Raw genomic sequence first — 16,410 nt, 5'->3', positions numbered from 1 at the left:
ATGTCAGATTACATGACAAGTAAACAAAGAGGCCTCTCTGATTAATCCAAAATTCTTTTGTGAGGTATTTCTCAGTCAGGGACAAGTAAATTTATGATGAAAAGAGTCTACATTAAAAGATTTATGGGTAAAGAAAAAATTATTTTCATTCTTGTTTACTATGCAGTATATAAACAATTAAAAACATTTTATTATCTTTTTAATAAAGATGTTTTGCAGTATTTAACTTTAGATAAGATCGATCTTTGAGCATTACAATCTATTTGAAAATAATTAGTAACTGGAGATCAAATGTTAGAATTCTTTCCGTACTGACATTCCCCTTAATTGCTTTTAATGCAACTACTTGCAATATGTGATTTTTAAAAGAGTGAAGTTCCTTTTATATAAACATAATGATTTATAAAATATAATTTATAAAAGAAATTTATCATGCCATAAAGAAAAATTTTATTATTGCAACTAATAAAAGCTTTAGGTCCTATTTTAAAATTAAAATAATATAGGCTACAGGCTACACCCCCATTAACTTACCACACCACCATTTATTATTTTTTTAATTATAAACAAATTTTATATACAACAATAGTACTCCTTTCTAAGTTACAATAAATAAAAATTAAAATAGGAAATGAGACAATTGAATTTAGAAACTTCTTCATTTTACACTTGAATGCATAATGGAATTACATTTTGAACCGTTGTGTAAAATGTTTGAGATGTCTTGTTAGATGATAAATTTTCATAGAATGATTAAATTGATTTTGTTTAGTTCAATATTAAACCACTTGTTTTGTTTTGACGCATCTAACTCAATCCCTAAGCTAGTCGTAAATAACTGTTATTCCCATACATATTTCTGTCTTAAATATAATATTACATTTACTTTAAAAAAATCAGAAGAAAAATGGGCACTCATATCTTTTATGCCAGTAAAAAAAATCATATAAACCACCTTTTACTAAATTAAAAATTTTAATATTTTCTTGCGCTTACATTTATGATTGTATCAAATTTTTTTTTAAATATCACTCCTACAAAATATAATAATATTAACTTTTATCAAACCAGATAACAAAATTACCTTTAGTGATGCAGTGCAATACTTTGAGCCAATGAGAAAGGATTTAATTAATCTTAATTTCTACTTTCAATAAATCATTCTTCAACCTACAAAAGAACCTTCACATAATTTATTTAAAATTAAATTAACATCCTTCCTCTGTAAAAAATAAAATATATATACATACACATTCCTAAAAAGTAATACTGATTAGATAAACTTGAACTTTCTGCTTTCTTAACAGACATTTACTTATTACAATATTAGAACGTATAACCTTCAAAATTGTTATTTTATATTGTGTTTCAATTTTATTTATAAGTTTTGCATAATTTCTTCAAAATTATTTTATGTAATTATTATTTTTATATATGAATACATGGATTGTAAACACTTACTTTCTTCTCATTTATGATTCATGAAGTTCTTTTTAATGCTTAACTGATCATTGGTTTTTTCATTGTCACACTATTCTCTTCCAGTGAAATATTAAAGCAGCTGTTCTTTGTTATCAGTGGAATAATACATTTACACTGTTCTTAACATAATGTAAATAATATATAATTATTTTCTGATCAGAAAAACATATTTATTTACTTTGAAGTTTTAAAATTCAACTTAAGCAAATCGGTACTAAATACAATTCATTTTTTAAATACGCTCATTATCGGTTTACTTTTTCAAAATCCTTTAAACTGGATTTAAGAATAATTAATTATAATTTCACAGATCAATTCAAGAGTTGGTGAATGTACAGATGATGTATATCCATATGTAGCATTATGTACAGTAGATGCAATTTGTAGAACAGCAATGGGTGTATCAGAAAAGCTCAACATGGAAATGGAGGTGATTTTGTTAAAAATTTGGAAACTGTGTTCAAGGTAAATTTATATGCAATTTTATAATCGGTATAAATCTTGATAATAAGTTTGTCTTTGCATCAGTACTAGATTGAAATATATTTATTAATTGGACTTAATGGATTTAAATCCAGTTATTATATGTAGAATAAGAATGTAAAATCTGCAAGAGTAAAATCCTCAGAAATTTAAACTAAACTTCTCCATTATATTCCCCATTGGGCTACCCCAATACACATTCACCAGATCATGATAATACTCTCTTCATCTATCTTTATTATTATTCTTCTTCACCATATCTTTTCCATCCTTGTTTTTTATCAACGCTGCTATCTCATTTTTATTTTGCCTCTTCTTCACCAGGCCGTACAATTGTTTCTTTCTACTACCAATATTCTCTTCTAAATCATTTACAAACTCTCTCCAACACCTCTCCTTATCTTCCTTTATTATCCTTTTTCAATTCCTCTTTTCTTCTTGACACATTTTGATTCTTTAGGCTATCACATCACCTTTCATTCTAGAAACACCCTTTTCTTTTCCCTCTCTGTTTTTTATCTTACAAAACATCTCCATCTTTCTCTGTGCAATTTGTAATGTTCTGTAGCAGATTTTACCACATGGTATCTTTAAACTGTTTCTATTCCTTCTCCATTTCTCCTACCTCACTCCTTAGAATAATATGTTTTGTATTTTTCTTAAAATTACTCACAAACCCTCTTACTCTCACTTTCACTACCTGTGTTTAACATCAAATGCTTCTCCCAGGGCAGCCTCTATATCCATTAATTCTCTCTTTCATCCTATTTTATCAGGAATTAGTCAATTAATGACTTCCCAACGATCATCCCAACCATACCTTGTTTACTTTCACATTTGCTTTCAGAACCATGTCTTTTCTACAAGTTCGTTCCTTTGACAGTCATGTAACATATTTCCTTCCTCATTCCTTTTTCTCTAACCATATGAACCAACTAACTCCTCCATTCCTATCCTCTTCTTACCAATCTGTGCAATCATATCTCATGTATCTCATACCTTATTCTTTTTTATTAAACCTTCTACAACCTCCAGAAATTTTTCTTGATCATTCTCTTTATTTCCCTGTTGAGGACCATAGAGTTGGATAAATTCTCTAACCTCTCCTCTGATAGGAAAGCTTAATTTAATTATTCTATTATTTACATATTCCACATCTTTAGTCTGTTATACCACTCCTTTTATAGGATAATTCCTAATCCATTTTTACACTCTTTACCTCCATTCCACGCCAATTTATAGTATCCGCTTTTTTTTTATTCCCCATTCCATGCCATTTTGTCTCACTCAACCTAGGATATCCAAACCTTATGTAATCACTATGTCTATTACTTCCTCTATCTTCCCAGTTAATGTCCCACATTTGTATTCCAATCTTTAACTCTTTACCTTTCCTGTGCTGTTTCCCATCTTTCATTTTTCCTAGTAACCTATTTCTCATAGCACCCCTGGAAGTCCAAGTACTACACATTGCCTCAGGGGAACGCCCTAACCGTGGTTGTTTCCTAATCAAACTTTCCATAAGCTGTTCATACAAAGAGGTCGCTTTGTTTCAAAGCCATTTTTAAGCTGCTGGAAACTATTTTATGGCCCACAGCCGTTATTCTGCCGCCACACATGAGGGATGAGTCAAATTATTTACTGGTAGTTGATACTCACCATTTCACAAGACTGTTTTTGGCTTAGTTGCATTTTTTAAGTGCACTGTTCCTCTTTCTTGACAGTATCTCATCACACCACTTCAGACCTTGCTAATTATTCAGGCAGCTTTATTCAGGCCTTGCTGCCTGTTACTGCTTATTCGGGTTGCCCCTTAATCTCAGCAAACCATCATACTGATACCTGTTCCCTTAACCTGGAAATACAACCAATGCTCACAGCTAGGGATCCCAGTCCACAGGACAGGATTTAATCAATGAGTAATTTTAAAGATTAAATTTCGACATTAGAAGGATTAAATTTGTATTGCTGCTGAGTGATTGGTACCGCACCATTTGAATATAAAATTTACAAATAGTTCTATCAGTGACTGACAGTTAGCATTAGAAGAGGAAAATGCTTACAAGATGCAGGTGCCTTATAATGCACCTGTGGAAAAGTGAATACCAGACAATGGGGACTTGTAACTCACAAAAATTATATGCATAAAAAAAATACTGCAGCCATGTTAATAATTACAAAGGTACTTTATAAAAATGATTGAATACCTTCCTTTTTATTTATCACTGTGCTCCTAATACTACAAATACAGAATCTAAATCAAAATTGTTCCTTAATCTTGAGATATATTCAAAACCATAATGTCCTTAGACCAGACATCTCCAAGAATGTTCAAGATTGTTTCTAGGAGATCAAATATGGTATTTAAAGACTGTACATTTTTAGAGGTGAAAAGGTTGCTGCATATTATTAATTATACATCTCCTAACAACAAACGGAGTATTGATTGAATTATATATGTCAAAATAGAGACGTTAAAATCAAAAGAGAGCATGTTAATAAAATCAATTATGTGCAAAGAGAATTGCAGAAGACTATTCTACACTTACCACATATGTCTGAAAATATAAAAAGGATGTGAATTCAATGACTGATATCTTTTTATAACCTCAGTGAAACCAGAACAACTTCCAAACTGTACACATTCATCATCAGATACCTGCTGTTTCTAACAGTAATAAAGATTGATGGATGACTACATTTATGAAATTTACATTTGTCAATCCAGAGCAACCTGATTTGGAATGTTCTGCGTGTAAATTTAATCTTAATCACACTAGTGGGGATGAATATAAAAACTATAATCTTTATAAACATTTAATTATAAGGTTCAATTATCTTAACATCTGGCACTGTTAGTATTATACAATTTATATAAAAATAGAGAATCCACTTACCAACAATTGTGAGTATCAACTATCCAAGCGCTTTCGGATTATTCCTCCATCATCAGGGATTACTGATAAATTATGAATTTTATAGTTGTGCATATAAATTTTTATAAATTTAATCAATACATAACAGTTGTAAACATCTTACTGACAAGATGTTTTCTTTTAACGTTGACTTATTTTAACTATTGACAATCAACTGTTATGAACATAATAATTTTAAATTTTATTTTAATTTTAATTCCCATTTATAAAAATGTTTAATTTTTATATAAATTTAATTATAACTATGTAGTTTGCTAAGCAAGATTTAATTTTTTTTCACAATGAGTTCAGGATATGTTATTACATAGGTTCTCTTTATAATTAAAATATGTTAATACAATCACTTCATTTTCTCTGAAATTAGGTTTAAGAATGAATATGACACAACAATATAGAATATTGAGCTACCAATATATAAACAAATTTATTCTGCTGATATTTAGAGTATTCACATATCATTTCAGCTATTTGACAGTTTCACAAATTACAAGCATCAAGAAGTACTTTACTTCTTTTAAAGAATATTAAGTTTTTTCATTAAGTGTAATTGTAAAATCTAATAAATAATATACATAGAAGTAATAAAAAACTATTCAATTTAAAAATATTTGATATCCTGAAAGTGGTGTATTAATGACAATAGCCTACTGGGTTATAGAGAAATTATTCCTGATCAACCAATCTAATTTTTCTTGTACGCTTGTAACCCATACTTCAGAAACCACCTATCTATTCTTTTCATTTCTAAATTAATTATCATCCATGTTCTACTACCATAAAGGATACACTTAAAAAATATTTTTAAGAAATTCTAAATCTAAATTTAATACTAGTAAAACGTCTATTTTTCTTGGAGGATCTTTCTTTTGCTAATCTACTTTTAATATCTCCCTTGTGTCATCTACTCTTAGTAATAATGTTAAAGAAATAGGTTTTAAAAACTTTTTTGTTTAAGGTTTGGCAACAAAGAATGGTACAAATATGGTTACAAATACCAATATTATTTTCACTAAGTAATATAAAAAAAGTTCATGATGAAGCAGTTAAATCGACTCTACAGTTCACAGAAAAAGTTATAAAAGAAAAACATGAAGAATGGGAAATGAGCAAGGATGAGTATTATAAAAATTAGGTAAGTAATGGTTTCTCCTTCATAATCTTATTGTCTAAAATTGTCAGAAGTAAAATTGAAAAACCTTTGTTAAAAACTGATCTGGAATTTAAAATTTTTAAATGTTACTGGAAAATTGACATTGCATGATGGGAGTACATTTTATTGTATGAACAATCAGTTTCAATTATTTATAATTTTCAATTTTTCCAGGATGAAGATTAGATAATATTTTGACAATATATAAATTGTAAACTTATACTATGGCAACATTATTAGCAAATTTTCACAAAATTATTAATTGATGAGATTTCTTAGAAATGACATCAACAACACAGTGTAAATCTAGACCTACTGTAAGCTCTTACCTGTGAAATTAGAAATAAAGTGTTGATATCATGGATTCTAAGATGATAATATGAATTTAAAATCAACACAAGAGTGATTAATGTGCTATTTTTATTGTAATAGAACCAAATATAGACACTGACAATAATGTTACATCAGATCTAAAATCGAAGTAGAGTTCTATGTAGAAAAACCTTTTGATTAAAACTAAATGTTTAATATTTAAAAAGCTCAACAATTATATTATTTGTACAAACATTTACTGTATAGTGTATAATTTATTTTACACCGGGTTGGCCTAGTGGTGAACTCATCATCGCCAATCAACTGATTTCGAAGTTGAGAGTTCTTTTCTAGGTTCAAATCCTAGTAAAGGCAATTACTTTTATATAGATTTGAATACTAGATTGTAGATACTGGTATTTTTTGGTGGTTGGGTTTCAATTAACCACACATCAGCCTAAGACTGTACAAGACTACAATTCATTTACATAATCCTCATTCATCCTCTGAAGTAATACCGTACAGTGATTTCGAAGGCTAAACAGAAAAAAGAAAAAGAAAAAGGTGATTTATGAACAATGTAACAAACTATAAGGACATTTTCTACTAGTGAAAACAAAGAAGAATATTTATATAAACATGGGTCTAGAAATCCTTTGTTAACGAGGCTAAGATTTCGTCCTGATTTCTGCACCTTTGGTAAAATTAAGCCAGACTGTATTCTTGGGACCCAAATTAAGGGATAAATTCAGTGATTTTATAGGAAATCTGACCTAAAAAATAGAAGAAAAACATAGGTCCCACAACTATATTTTTAGTAGTTTTTGAGAAATCTGGGATAAAAGACAATGATTTACTGAGAAAATTTCAAGTACCTACACACAGACATACACAGACAACACAGGTCATCAGAAAAAGAAATAAATAAGTTGGAACTGAGATAAAAGTAGATGAATTAGAATGTATTTTTTATGCTGAATCTTAAAATGAAATCAATTTTTTTCATCACCCTCAGATTTTTAGTTATAACCCTTTAAATTATTGAGAAACTTCTTAAATAATAGAATACAAAAATAATAATAATTACAATTAAAATTCCTACTTTTATTTTGCAGGCATTTATGTTTATCTTAATTCCTTTTTTCTTATTTTCCTTTTGTCTTCAGTGAAGTCTTCTCTTTTTATCATTCAGCAGCAGTCACTCATTATAGATTCATCCCATCTGCCATGATAACGTTCCATCTGCAATATATCTTGGTGGAACCTTTCTCCTTGTTCGTCGCTGATGTCACACAAGTTTAAAGGAAAAAATCCAAATGAGAATGTAAAAAATCAATTTCAATGACATTCTGCAGCCTAAATTTTTGTAGTTCACTAAGAGTTCATTTATAAGCTGATCATGATTTTTTGTTTTCAAGAAAATCAGTAACAACATTTTTGAATGATTTCTATGCTGCCACTTCTTGAGGATTCAGTTTGTTGTCAAATATATTTTCACGAATTAATTTTCTTATTTGTGGCCCGATGAATATTTCCTCTTTTGATCTGGCTTCACTTAATTGTGAAAAAACCTCAGTTAAATGTTTAAAGTCACCTCCATCTTTATCTAATGTTTATACAAAATTCATCAGGCCTACTTTTATGTGTAGAGGTGGTAAAATAATACAATCTGTTTTGACAAGGGGAATATTGACAATATTTTCCATTCCTGGAATAAACCAATTTCTTTTTGGCCAGTCTTTAACTGCATAATGTTTATCTGTAGCCCAACTATTCCACACACATATATTTTGTAAAGCCGCTCTGGAGACCAAGAAGAAGCCCTATCACTTTCAGATCAGCAATGATTTGCCATGTTCATCATACTTAGTAGCTTTTAAAATTTTTGACATACTTCTCTATGTTTCTTTCGTTCCTGCAGCATGTGCTACCGGTATAGAAGAAAACTTATTCAAGCTATGCAATAATAGTGCCCGTAAGCTGCTTTCTGATGAATCTATGCACAAACGCCAATCATGAACAACATATTCAATGTCCAATTCAGACATCTCCCTAACATCATGGCAGGAACAAATTAAACTATCTCTTCTAAAGTATTTCAGTAAATTTTTGTTTCGATTTCTATATACTGAAATTTTAGTTTTGTTGTTTAATAAATTCCATTCTTTAGGACATGAACTAGGAATTTTGTATGTTGTTTCAACAAATACAAGTCACGAATTAGGTCGCTCAGTTCTGCTTGTGTGATGAGGTGAGGTTAGGTATTTGATTCTTCTGGAATGTAATTAATATCTATTGAAGTAGAGGATTCATTGGTTGAGCCTTCTGGGAAATCAGAAATTTCTTTCCAAGAAGTTGGAGCAATCGGAATCAGTAAATCAACACCATGAAGTACTGATCTTATAGCTGAACGAACATTTGGGTATGCAATACTGCTTTTATTATTTGTTAAGCAAAAATAGCAGTCATCATAATTGTTAGTAAGCTGTCACCAAATCATAGGTATGCCAAAACGCAAATGCTCTTTTTTCCTTTTAACCACTGTGTTAGTTTAATGTAGCACTTGATACATGCTATATGTGGACCCCAGGATTTATCTCGGTCTCCCAAGGGACAGTCAAAATAATGTCTGTAAACAGTTTTCAGCAGATTTGATAGTGGTTTTTATTAACTTTTGGTGGCGAATTCTCTGCAAAAGTAACAAAAAATATTTGGAGAATTTTTACAAAACCGATTTTTATTTATTGTAAAATTCAAAATGTTTTAATGAAAGCAAGTAAACTGAAATACTACAAAAATACTTAATTATAAAAATAATTAAGTTTTAATTTGTTAATACTTAATTACTCAAAATTCTTCATAAAATTGTTTCCCATGGAGTGCAATAAAACACAAACACACATACACACAACTTAACAAATCTTGATGTTCAATAAAATAATACCAAAATTTGTTCTGTCATAAAAATCTTTCACTACATCTATAGCATTACTTATAAACAATTTTGTTGATTGTTAGAAACAATCTTTGTAATATATATATGTATGATAAAACCACTACCACAATTAAAGAATACAGCTAGTCATACCAAGAGCTACAACATGAAGAAAATTTCATCATGTTGAATTGCTCATTATCTGACTCTCTGACTTTTCTATACATGTCTGGCTTGGCATGAAATGACAGCATTCAACTGTTATGTATCAAATACGGTTCTACAGCATGCATTGCAATATAAATCAGATGTGAGCAAACATACAGAGATTCTAACTTATTTGTATTGTTCGTTCCAAGAATAATGGAATAAATAAATTTAAGGTGTTTTGTAACTTAAGAATGTTACGTGATGGTTTGTTTCAAAATAGATATTCAGATTCAGCATACAAATTATTATATAGAACTCCCTGTTCGGTTCCAAATTTTATGTTGACCAGTGTAATTAATTTTTTTTTTTAAATTAAAGTATTATTAGCCTGTATGCAATTTTGTTGTTTATTTCTGTTTTCCATAAGAACTACAGGAAGTTTAAACAGATTTCTAGTTCTCTTGCATAAGTTTTTTATATGTTTCTTGTATAGGAGGCATTTTATCAAAAAATAAGATTTTACGAAGAAAACTTCAAGTAAATAAAATTTTCAAAATCTTATATGAGAGATGGTTTTTTTTCTCTTTTTTTATGACTGAATTTTCTTTCTTTGTACTAGACAAAAACTGACAACTGAAAAACACTGGAACAACTGTGAAAAACTTATCCAATAGATAATCTCAATAGAGATCTACAATTATGTAGAAACAAAATTTACATCTTATTATGTTTGAGGTCTTAACAATATATACTATCTTTCATCAGGAAAGAAGTAGACAAAGAAGACAATCGACCAAGGTACTGCTTATGTTCAGGATAATTTATTCAGGATTCTTCTTAACAATAAATTGTAAGCCTTTCATTAAAAGATATTTTAAAGATTGTAATTAAGTAAAACTTTCTTTATCGTTTACAGAAGATGGTGGTAAATTGGCATTCTTAGATTTGATGTTAGGTAATGGAATGACTGATAATGAATTGCGAGATGAAACAATGACTATTATAATTGGTGGCCAAGAAACTACAGCTACTGAATTGAGTTTTGCACTTTTAATTATTAATCGCCATGCATCCAGATGTACAAGAATTGGTATGTATTATTTTAATAATTTAAATATAAACAGTTAAGAAATTGTATTTTAATTAAGACTGCTTTTGTCATTTATAGTGATAAAAATAATAATTTCTGTGGATCAATATGCTCAATTTTAAATCTTCTAAATAAAAAGAAACACTATTTTCTTTTACATTTTAATTTTTTTATGTTTATTTTGAAATTATGCTTTTGATTATGGTGTAACCTCCAGAAAAAAATAAAGGCATCATTAGTGTTGAATTTTAACAACTTCATAGATATGATTTTTTTTTTAATTTTAATTAATGTAACAAAAATAAGTTGCAGAAAGCACTACGTAGATTTATTTATCAATAACAAATTAATTGATTAATGATAATACAATTATAATATAATCAATGGTACAAAAAAACCAGGTTTATCCATCATATATACTAAAGGTAATATTTTTTCCAAGCAATATTTATGTTGTTCATACATTACATGTAGACTAAAAATTTAATAAAATAGCCTTACCAAACATTCCCTTAAGCCATTAAGAACATTCCTTTAAGCCAAGAAGAACAGAAATGGATCAATGAAAATAATAAGATTACCAACTTACAAATTCTGTAAATAAAGTAATGAGACTAGTTTTTTTGGCAGCCAAAGTAAACATACAATTATATGAACAGCAGCTGATTTATATTCAGTATTAATATTTTTAGTCTATTGTTACCACATGAGAGTAAACAAACTTTTTGTGAAACAGGTTTTTGTTGTGCATTACAAAAATGAGTGATATTAATTATATACAATATTGTGCAATCAAATTTTGTGTTAAACTCTGTGAGAACGCTACTGAAAATGGCGTATGGAGATGATGCTCTGTCATGAGCCCAATTTTCAACATGGTTTAAAACGTGTGTTCAAATGGCCAGGAATCAGTTGCGAACGATCCACGCTCTGGAAGACCATTAATGTCAAAAAGTGATGACAATGTTGAACAAATCTTGATATGATATGGCTTGATAATCTTGACTTGATATGGTAAGACCAGCGATTAACTGTCAGCATAATTGTTTTGTATGATAATATGTAAAGAATTGTTAAAAGAATGATAATTGCTAATATTCATTTAAAATTTTAAACAATAAAAATTAAAAATTTATTTCTGTGGATACTATATATTTATATTTAACTAGATACAAATAAAATGATTTTCATAACGTCAGATGAGATTCTCTGTCATGCTTATTTGTATAAATATTAATTGCAAATATTTTTTCCCGAATAATGAACGATATGTTACGTTATGTTATTTCACGTATTCATATAATACTCCGCAAAATTAAATGGAAGAATATCCACAATTATTAAAAACCTTAATTTTTAACAGTGTAAATATAAATAATTATACCACTAAGTTTTAAAATATTACAAAAGATAATTATTACAAACAGTAATTGTTTTAATGATATAACATTTAATAATTATTATTTTTATATCACTAAAACAATCAAAAAAATTATACATTTAAAAAAACTAGGTTTTTTAATTATTCTTGTTAAAATTGATTAATACAATAGTTTTAATAAATATCAAATAATTTATCTTTTATCATTTCTTTATATATAACAAGAATTTTACAGCGCTTTCATACCCAAAAAGAGATAATGCTATCATATTAGAAGCAAACATAAAACTAATAGACCAATATCAATCTGTTTCTTAATATTACAACACAATAAAAATTGATTCCACCATCAAATCATAAACTCTATTGACAAATAATATTGCTTTGACCGGGAGGATTGCTACAACTGTTCTTCTAGGGTAATCACAAGATTAATCATAGTTAACCCTCGAGTGGTCTTATTTGCTAATAAATACAGTATGTATTTTCAGAGAAAGCAGCAGTAGTAGATTACTATAATAATGCAGAAACCATTTAAGGAAAAACAAATCACAAAATTCAAAGGAAACCTTTTACATAAAAACTATATGAATTCTTTTTTAACTGCATGGAAATTATAAATCATAGTTTTAATTGATATCTTGATAGACAATTAAAATTTCAATAACAATATTCTAGAATGTTTTGTTCTCACTTTTACCTATTCTGCCATCAGCAGTCTATTGAAGTATTGCTTATGTGGATGAAAGAGGATGATATTAAGTGCGCTTAATGAAGCCCAACAACCAAAACGCACTAAAATCCACAATCTTGAATTAAACTCCATTAAAAAGAAACTCCTCTTATCTGTAACTGTCGACTTGTAAATCAGCTGATTTGGGAAGACACTTTCACCACTATACCAACCAGGTGGATATTCTAGAATATTAAAAAATGATAATTGGTTAAATTTATTTAAAATTATAAACAATAATACAAATTTATATTAGAAATAAAAATGTATTTCTATGGAAACTATATATTTATATTCCTTTAGTTTCATTTAATATGTGTTAAATAAGATTACATGTTATCTTTTGTAATGCTAACTTTTATAAATCTTATTAAATAGTAATTCTTCACTTTCCAAAATCCAGGTAATTTAGACATAATTTTTGAAATATCTTTAAATCAATAAAAATAGTAATTATTACACTCAATTATTTTCGTCAAACCCTCTATGCTTTGATGACAGATTAGATGTTTCTGAAATCTCTTGAAATACACAAAAATATTAACAACCGATTTCCTGACAATTTATTTAAAAAATAATAACAAATAACTATTAAGATTTTTGTAATGTTTTTATTTTTTGCTTCTTGTATGGAACCCTAAAACATTGTGTACTCTGTCAAATATATTTAACAAGTATTTTTTTTTAAACGAAATTATAAATTATTAAGAGTTTTTGATCTAGTGTCTTACTGGTTTTCATATAACAAACTTCTTTTGGAAAACAGTTATATTACAGTAACTTTTGTTTTAGAGCCGAAGTAATGATGCATTTATGAGAATCGTAAACTACAGTTTATAATTTCATTGTAATTTTTTCGATAACTGTTTGTACAACTAGTGTTCGATAACACAATTTCAGTCACCATACTTTCAAGTGTTTTAATATTAAATGACAACCTTGATATTCTACAAAGAGATAAATAATTATAAATAGCCCAAAACACGTGATGTTATTTGTATGTTAGATGGATAATGTTGATCTAATCATATCTATAGGATATCCTAACTGTGTGTCCTCCTAACAAAACAAAAAAAAAACCAACAGAAATATTTTTTTCAGTTTGTATTTTAATAGAAGGAGTACGGCTTGAATGCTGGAACGCTTGAATGCTGGAACACTTGAATTTCAAATCAGATAATTTGGGGACCACTAGACCAACCCGGTGGATATTATAAAATGTTAAAAGAATGATAATTGCTAATATTCATTTAAAATTTTAAACAATAAAAATTAAAAATTTATTTCCGTGGATACTATATATTTATATTTAACTAGATACAAATAAAATGATTTTCATAACGTCAGATGAGATTCTCTGTCATGCTTTGAATTCGATGCCAAATTAAAAGTTAATAATTTATTTTTTTTTAATCTGGATCCCGATGCAAGATGTATAAATTAAAAAAAAAATTGAAAAATATTAATTTTATTTGCAGTTGTTTTTTTTCCAATTGTTTGTTTTTTTAAGTCTAGTTTATTCAATTGTTATCCTTTTATGAGAAAAAAGGCAATTTTCATTTATCTTAATAGAAAAATATTTTCCTTATATTAAAATAACGTTAAATTTTTTATTTATAATTTCAAATAATGGTCGAGGAGAATTCGTTACGTATTCTGGTGTATATCTACCCTATGAAAGAAATGGAACTCTCCTAAATGTATTTTTAATTAATTCTGTTATATAACATAAATTGATACACGTTTCATCCATTAAATATGATATATATTTACTGTCGTGAGTTCTGTTATAGGTGATTAAGCGAATGGATCTAGTTGTTAAGATAAAATGTAATGTTCACACGCACACACACACACACACACACACTCACACACACATCCGCAAGCAGAGAGAGAGAGAGAGAGAGAGTGAATGCGAGGAAATGTGATAGAGAGACATTACCGATAGAGAGACATTGACAATTGACAATTTACTGTACATATAGAGAGAGAGAATGTGAGAAATTATGATAGAGAGACATTACCGATAGAAAGACAATGACAATTGACAATTTACTGTACATATACATTATCTCACACATACGCACACACACACACATCCGCAAGCAGAGACAGAGAGAGAGAATGCGAGAAAGTGTGATAGAGAGACATTACCGATAAAGAGATATTGACAATTGACAATTTACTGTACATATACATTATCTCACACACACCCACGCACACACACACACACACACATCCGCAAGCAGAGAGAGAGAGAGAGAATGCGAGACAGTGTGATAGAATGACATTACCGATAGAGAGACATTGATAACTGACAATTTACTGTACATATACATTATCTCACACACACGCACACACACACACACACACACACACACACACACACATCCGCAAGCAGAGAGAGAGAGAGAATGCGAGAAAGGTTGATAGAGACACATTACCGATAGGGAGACATTGACAATTGACAATTTACAGTACATATACATTATCTAACACACACGCACACACACACACACGCACGCACACACACACACACATCCGCAAGCAGAAAGAGAGAGAGAGAGAATGCGAGAAAGTGTGATGGAGTGACATTACCGATAGAGAAACATTGACAATTGACAATTTACTGTACATATACATTATCTCACACACACGCACACACACACACACACACACATCCGTAAGCAGAGAGAGAGAGAGAGTGAGAGAATGCAAGAAAGTGTGATAGAGTGACATTACCTATAGAGAGACATAGACAATTAATAATTTTCTGTACATATACATTATCTCACACACACGCACGCGCGCACACACACACACACACACACACACACACATCCGCAAGCAGAGAGAGAGAGAGAGAGAGAGATTGAGATAGAATGCAAGAAAGTGTGATACAGGGACATTACCGATAGAGAGACATTGACAATTAACAATTTACTGTACATATACATTATCTCACACACACGCACGCACACACACACACACACATCCGCAAACAGAGAGAGAGAGAGAGCGAATGCGAGAAAGTGCGATAGAGAGACATTACCGATAGAGAGACATTGACAATTGACAATTTACTGTACATATACATTATCTCACACACACGCACGCACACACACACACACACACACACACACATCCGCAAGCAGAGAGAGAGAGAGAGAATGCGAGAAAGTGTGATGGAGTGACATTACCGATAGAGAGACATTGACAATTGACAATTTACTGTACATATACATTATCTCACACACACGCAAACACACACACACATACACACACACACACACACATCCGCAAGCAGAGAGAGAGAGAGAGAATGCGAGAAAGTTTGATAGAGAGACATTACCGATAGGGAGACATTGACAATTGACAATTTACTGTACATATACATTATCTCGCACACCCGCACACACACACACACACACACACATCCACAAGCAGAGAGAGAGAGAGAGAATGCGAGAAAGTTTGATAGAGAGACATTACCGATAGAGAGACATTGACAATTGACAATTTACTGTACATATACATTATCTCACACATACGCACACACACACACACACAAACACACACACATCCGCAAGCAGAGAGAGAGAGAGAGAGAATGCGAGAAAGTGTGATAGAGAGACATTACCGATAGAGAGACATTGACAATTGACAATTTACTGTACATATACATTATTACACACACACGCCCACACACAAACACGCACACACACACATCCGCAAGCAGAGAGAGAGCGAGAGGGTGT

At 29.8% G+C, this 16,410-nt stretch overlaps 2 protein-coding genes across 2 annotated transcripts in view; both read left to right on the top strand.

Annotated features, from left to right (window-relative positions):
* LOC142333253 (cytochrome P450 4c3-like) overlaps positions 1 to 10,588 on the top strand; it is a 30,903-nt gene extending 20,315 nt beyond the window's left edge. Inside the window, exons 3-5 of the mRNA XM_075380256.1 lie at positions 1,793 to 1,947; positions 5,857 to 6,033; positions 10,365 to 10,588. Coding sequence (XP_075236371.1) covers positions 1,793 to 1,947; positions 5,857 to 5,914 — 213 coding nt within the window. The 3' untranslated portion in view covers positions 5,915 to 6,033; positions 10,365 to 10,588. The remainder of the gene's footprint in view (positions 1 to 1,792; positions 1,948 to 5,856; positions 6,034 to 10,364) is intronic.
* The window catches only part of LOC142332974 (uncharacterized), a 238,217-nt gene that overhangs the window by 109,392 nt on the left and 112,415 nt on the right, over positions 1 to 16,410 (top strand). The gene's annotated exons all lie outside the window — the stretch shown is intronic.

Source organism: Lycorma delicatula, chromosome 12, assembly GCF_047948215.1.
Source record: "Lycorma delicatula isolate Av1 chromosome 12, ASM4794821v1, whole genome shotgun sequence".
In the NCBI taxonomy this organism is placed as follows: Eukaryota; Metazoa; Arthropoda; class Insecta; order Hemiptera; family Fulgoridae; genus Lycorma; species Lycorma delicatula.
Note: the sequence above shows the minus strand (reverse complement) of the source record. Positions and strands in the feature narration are given on the sequence as shown.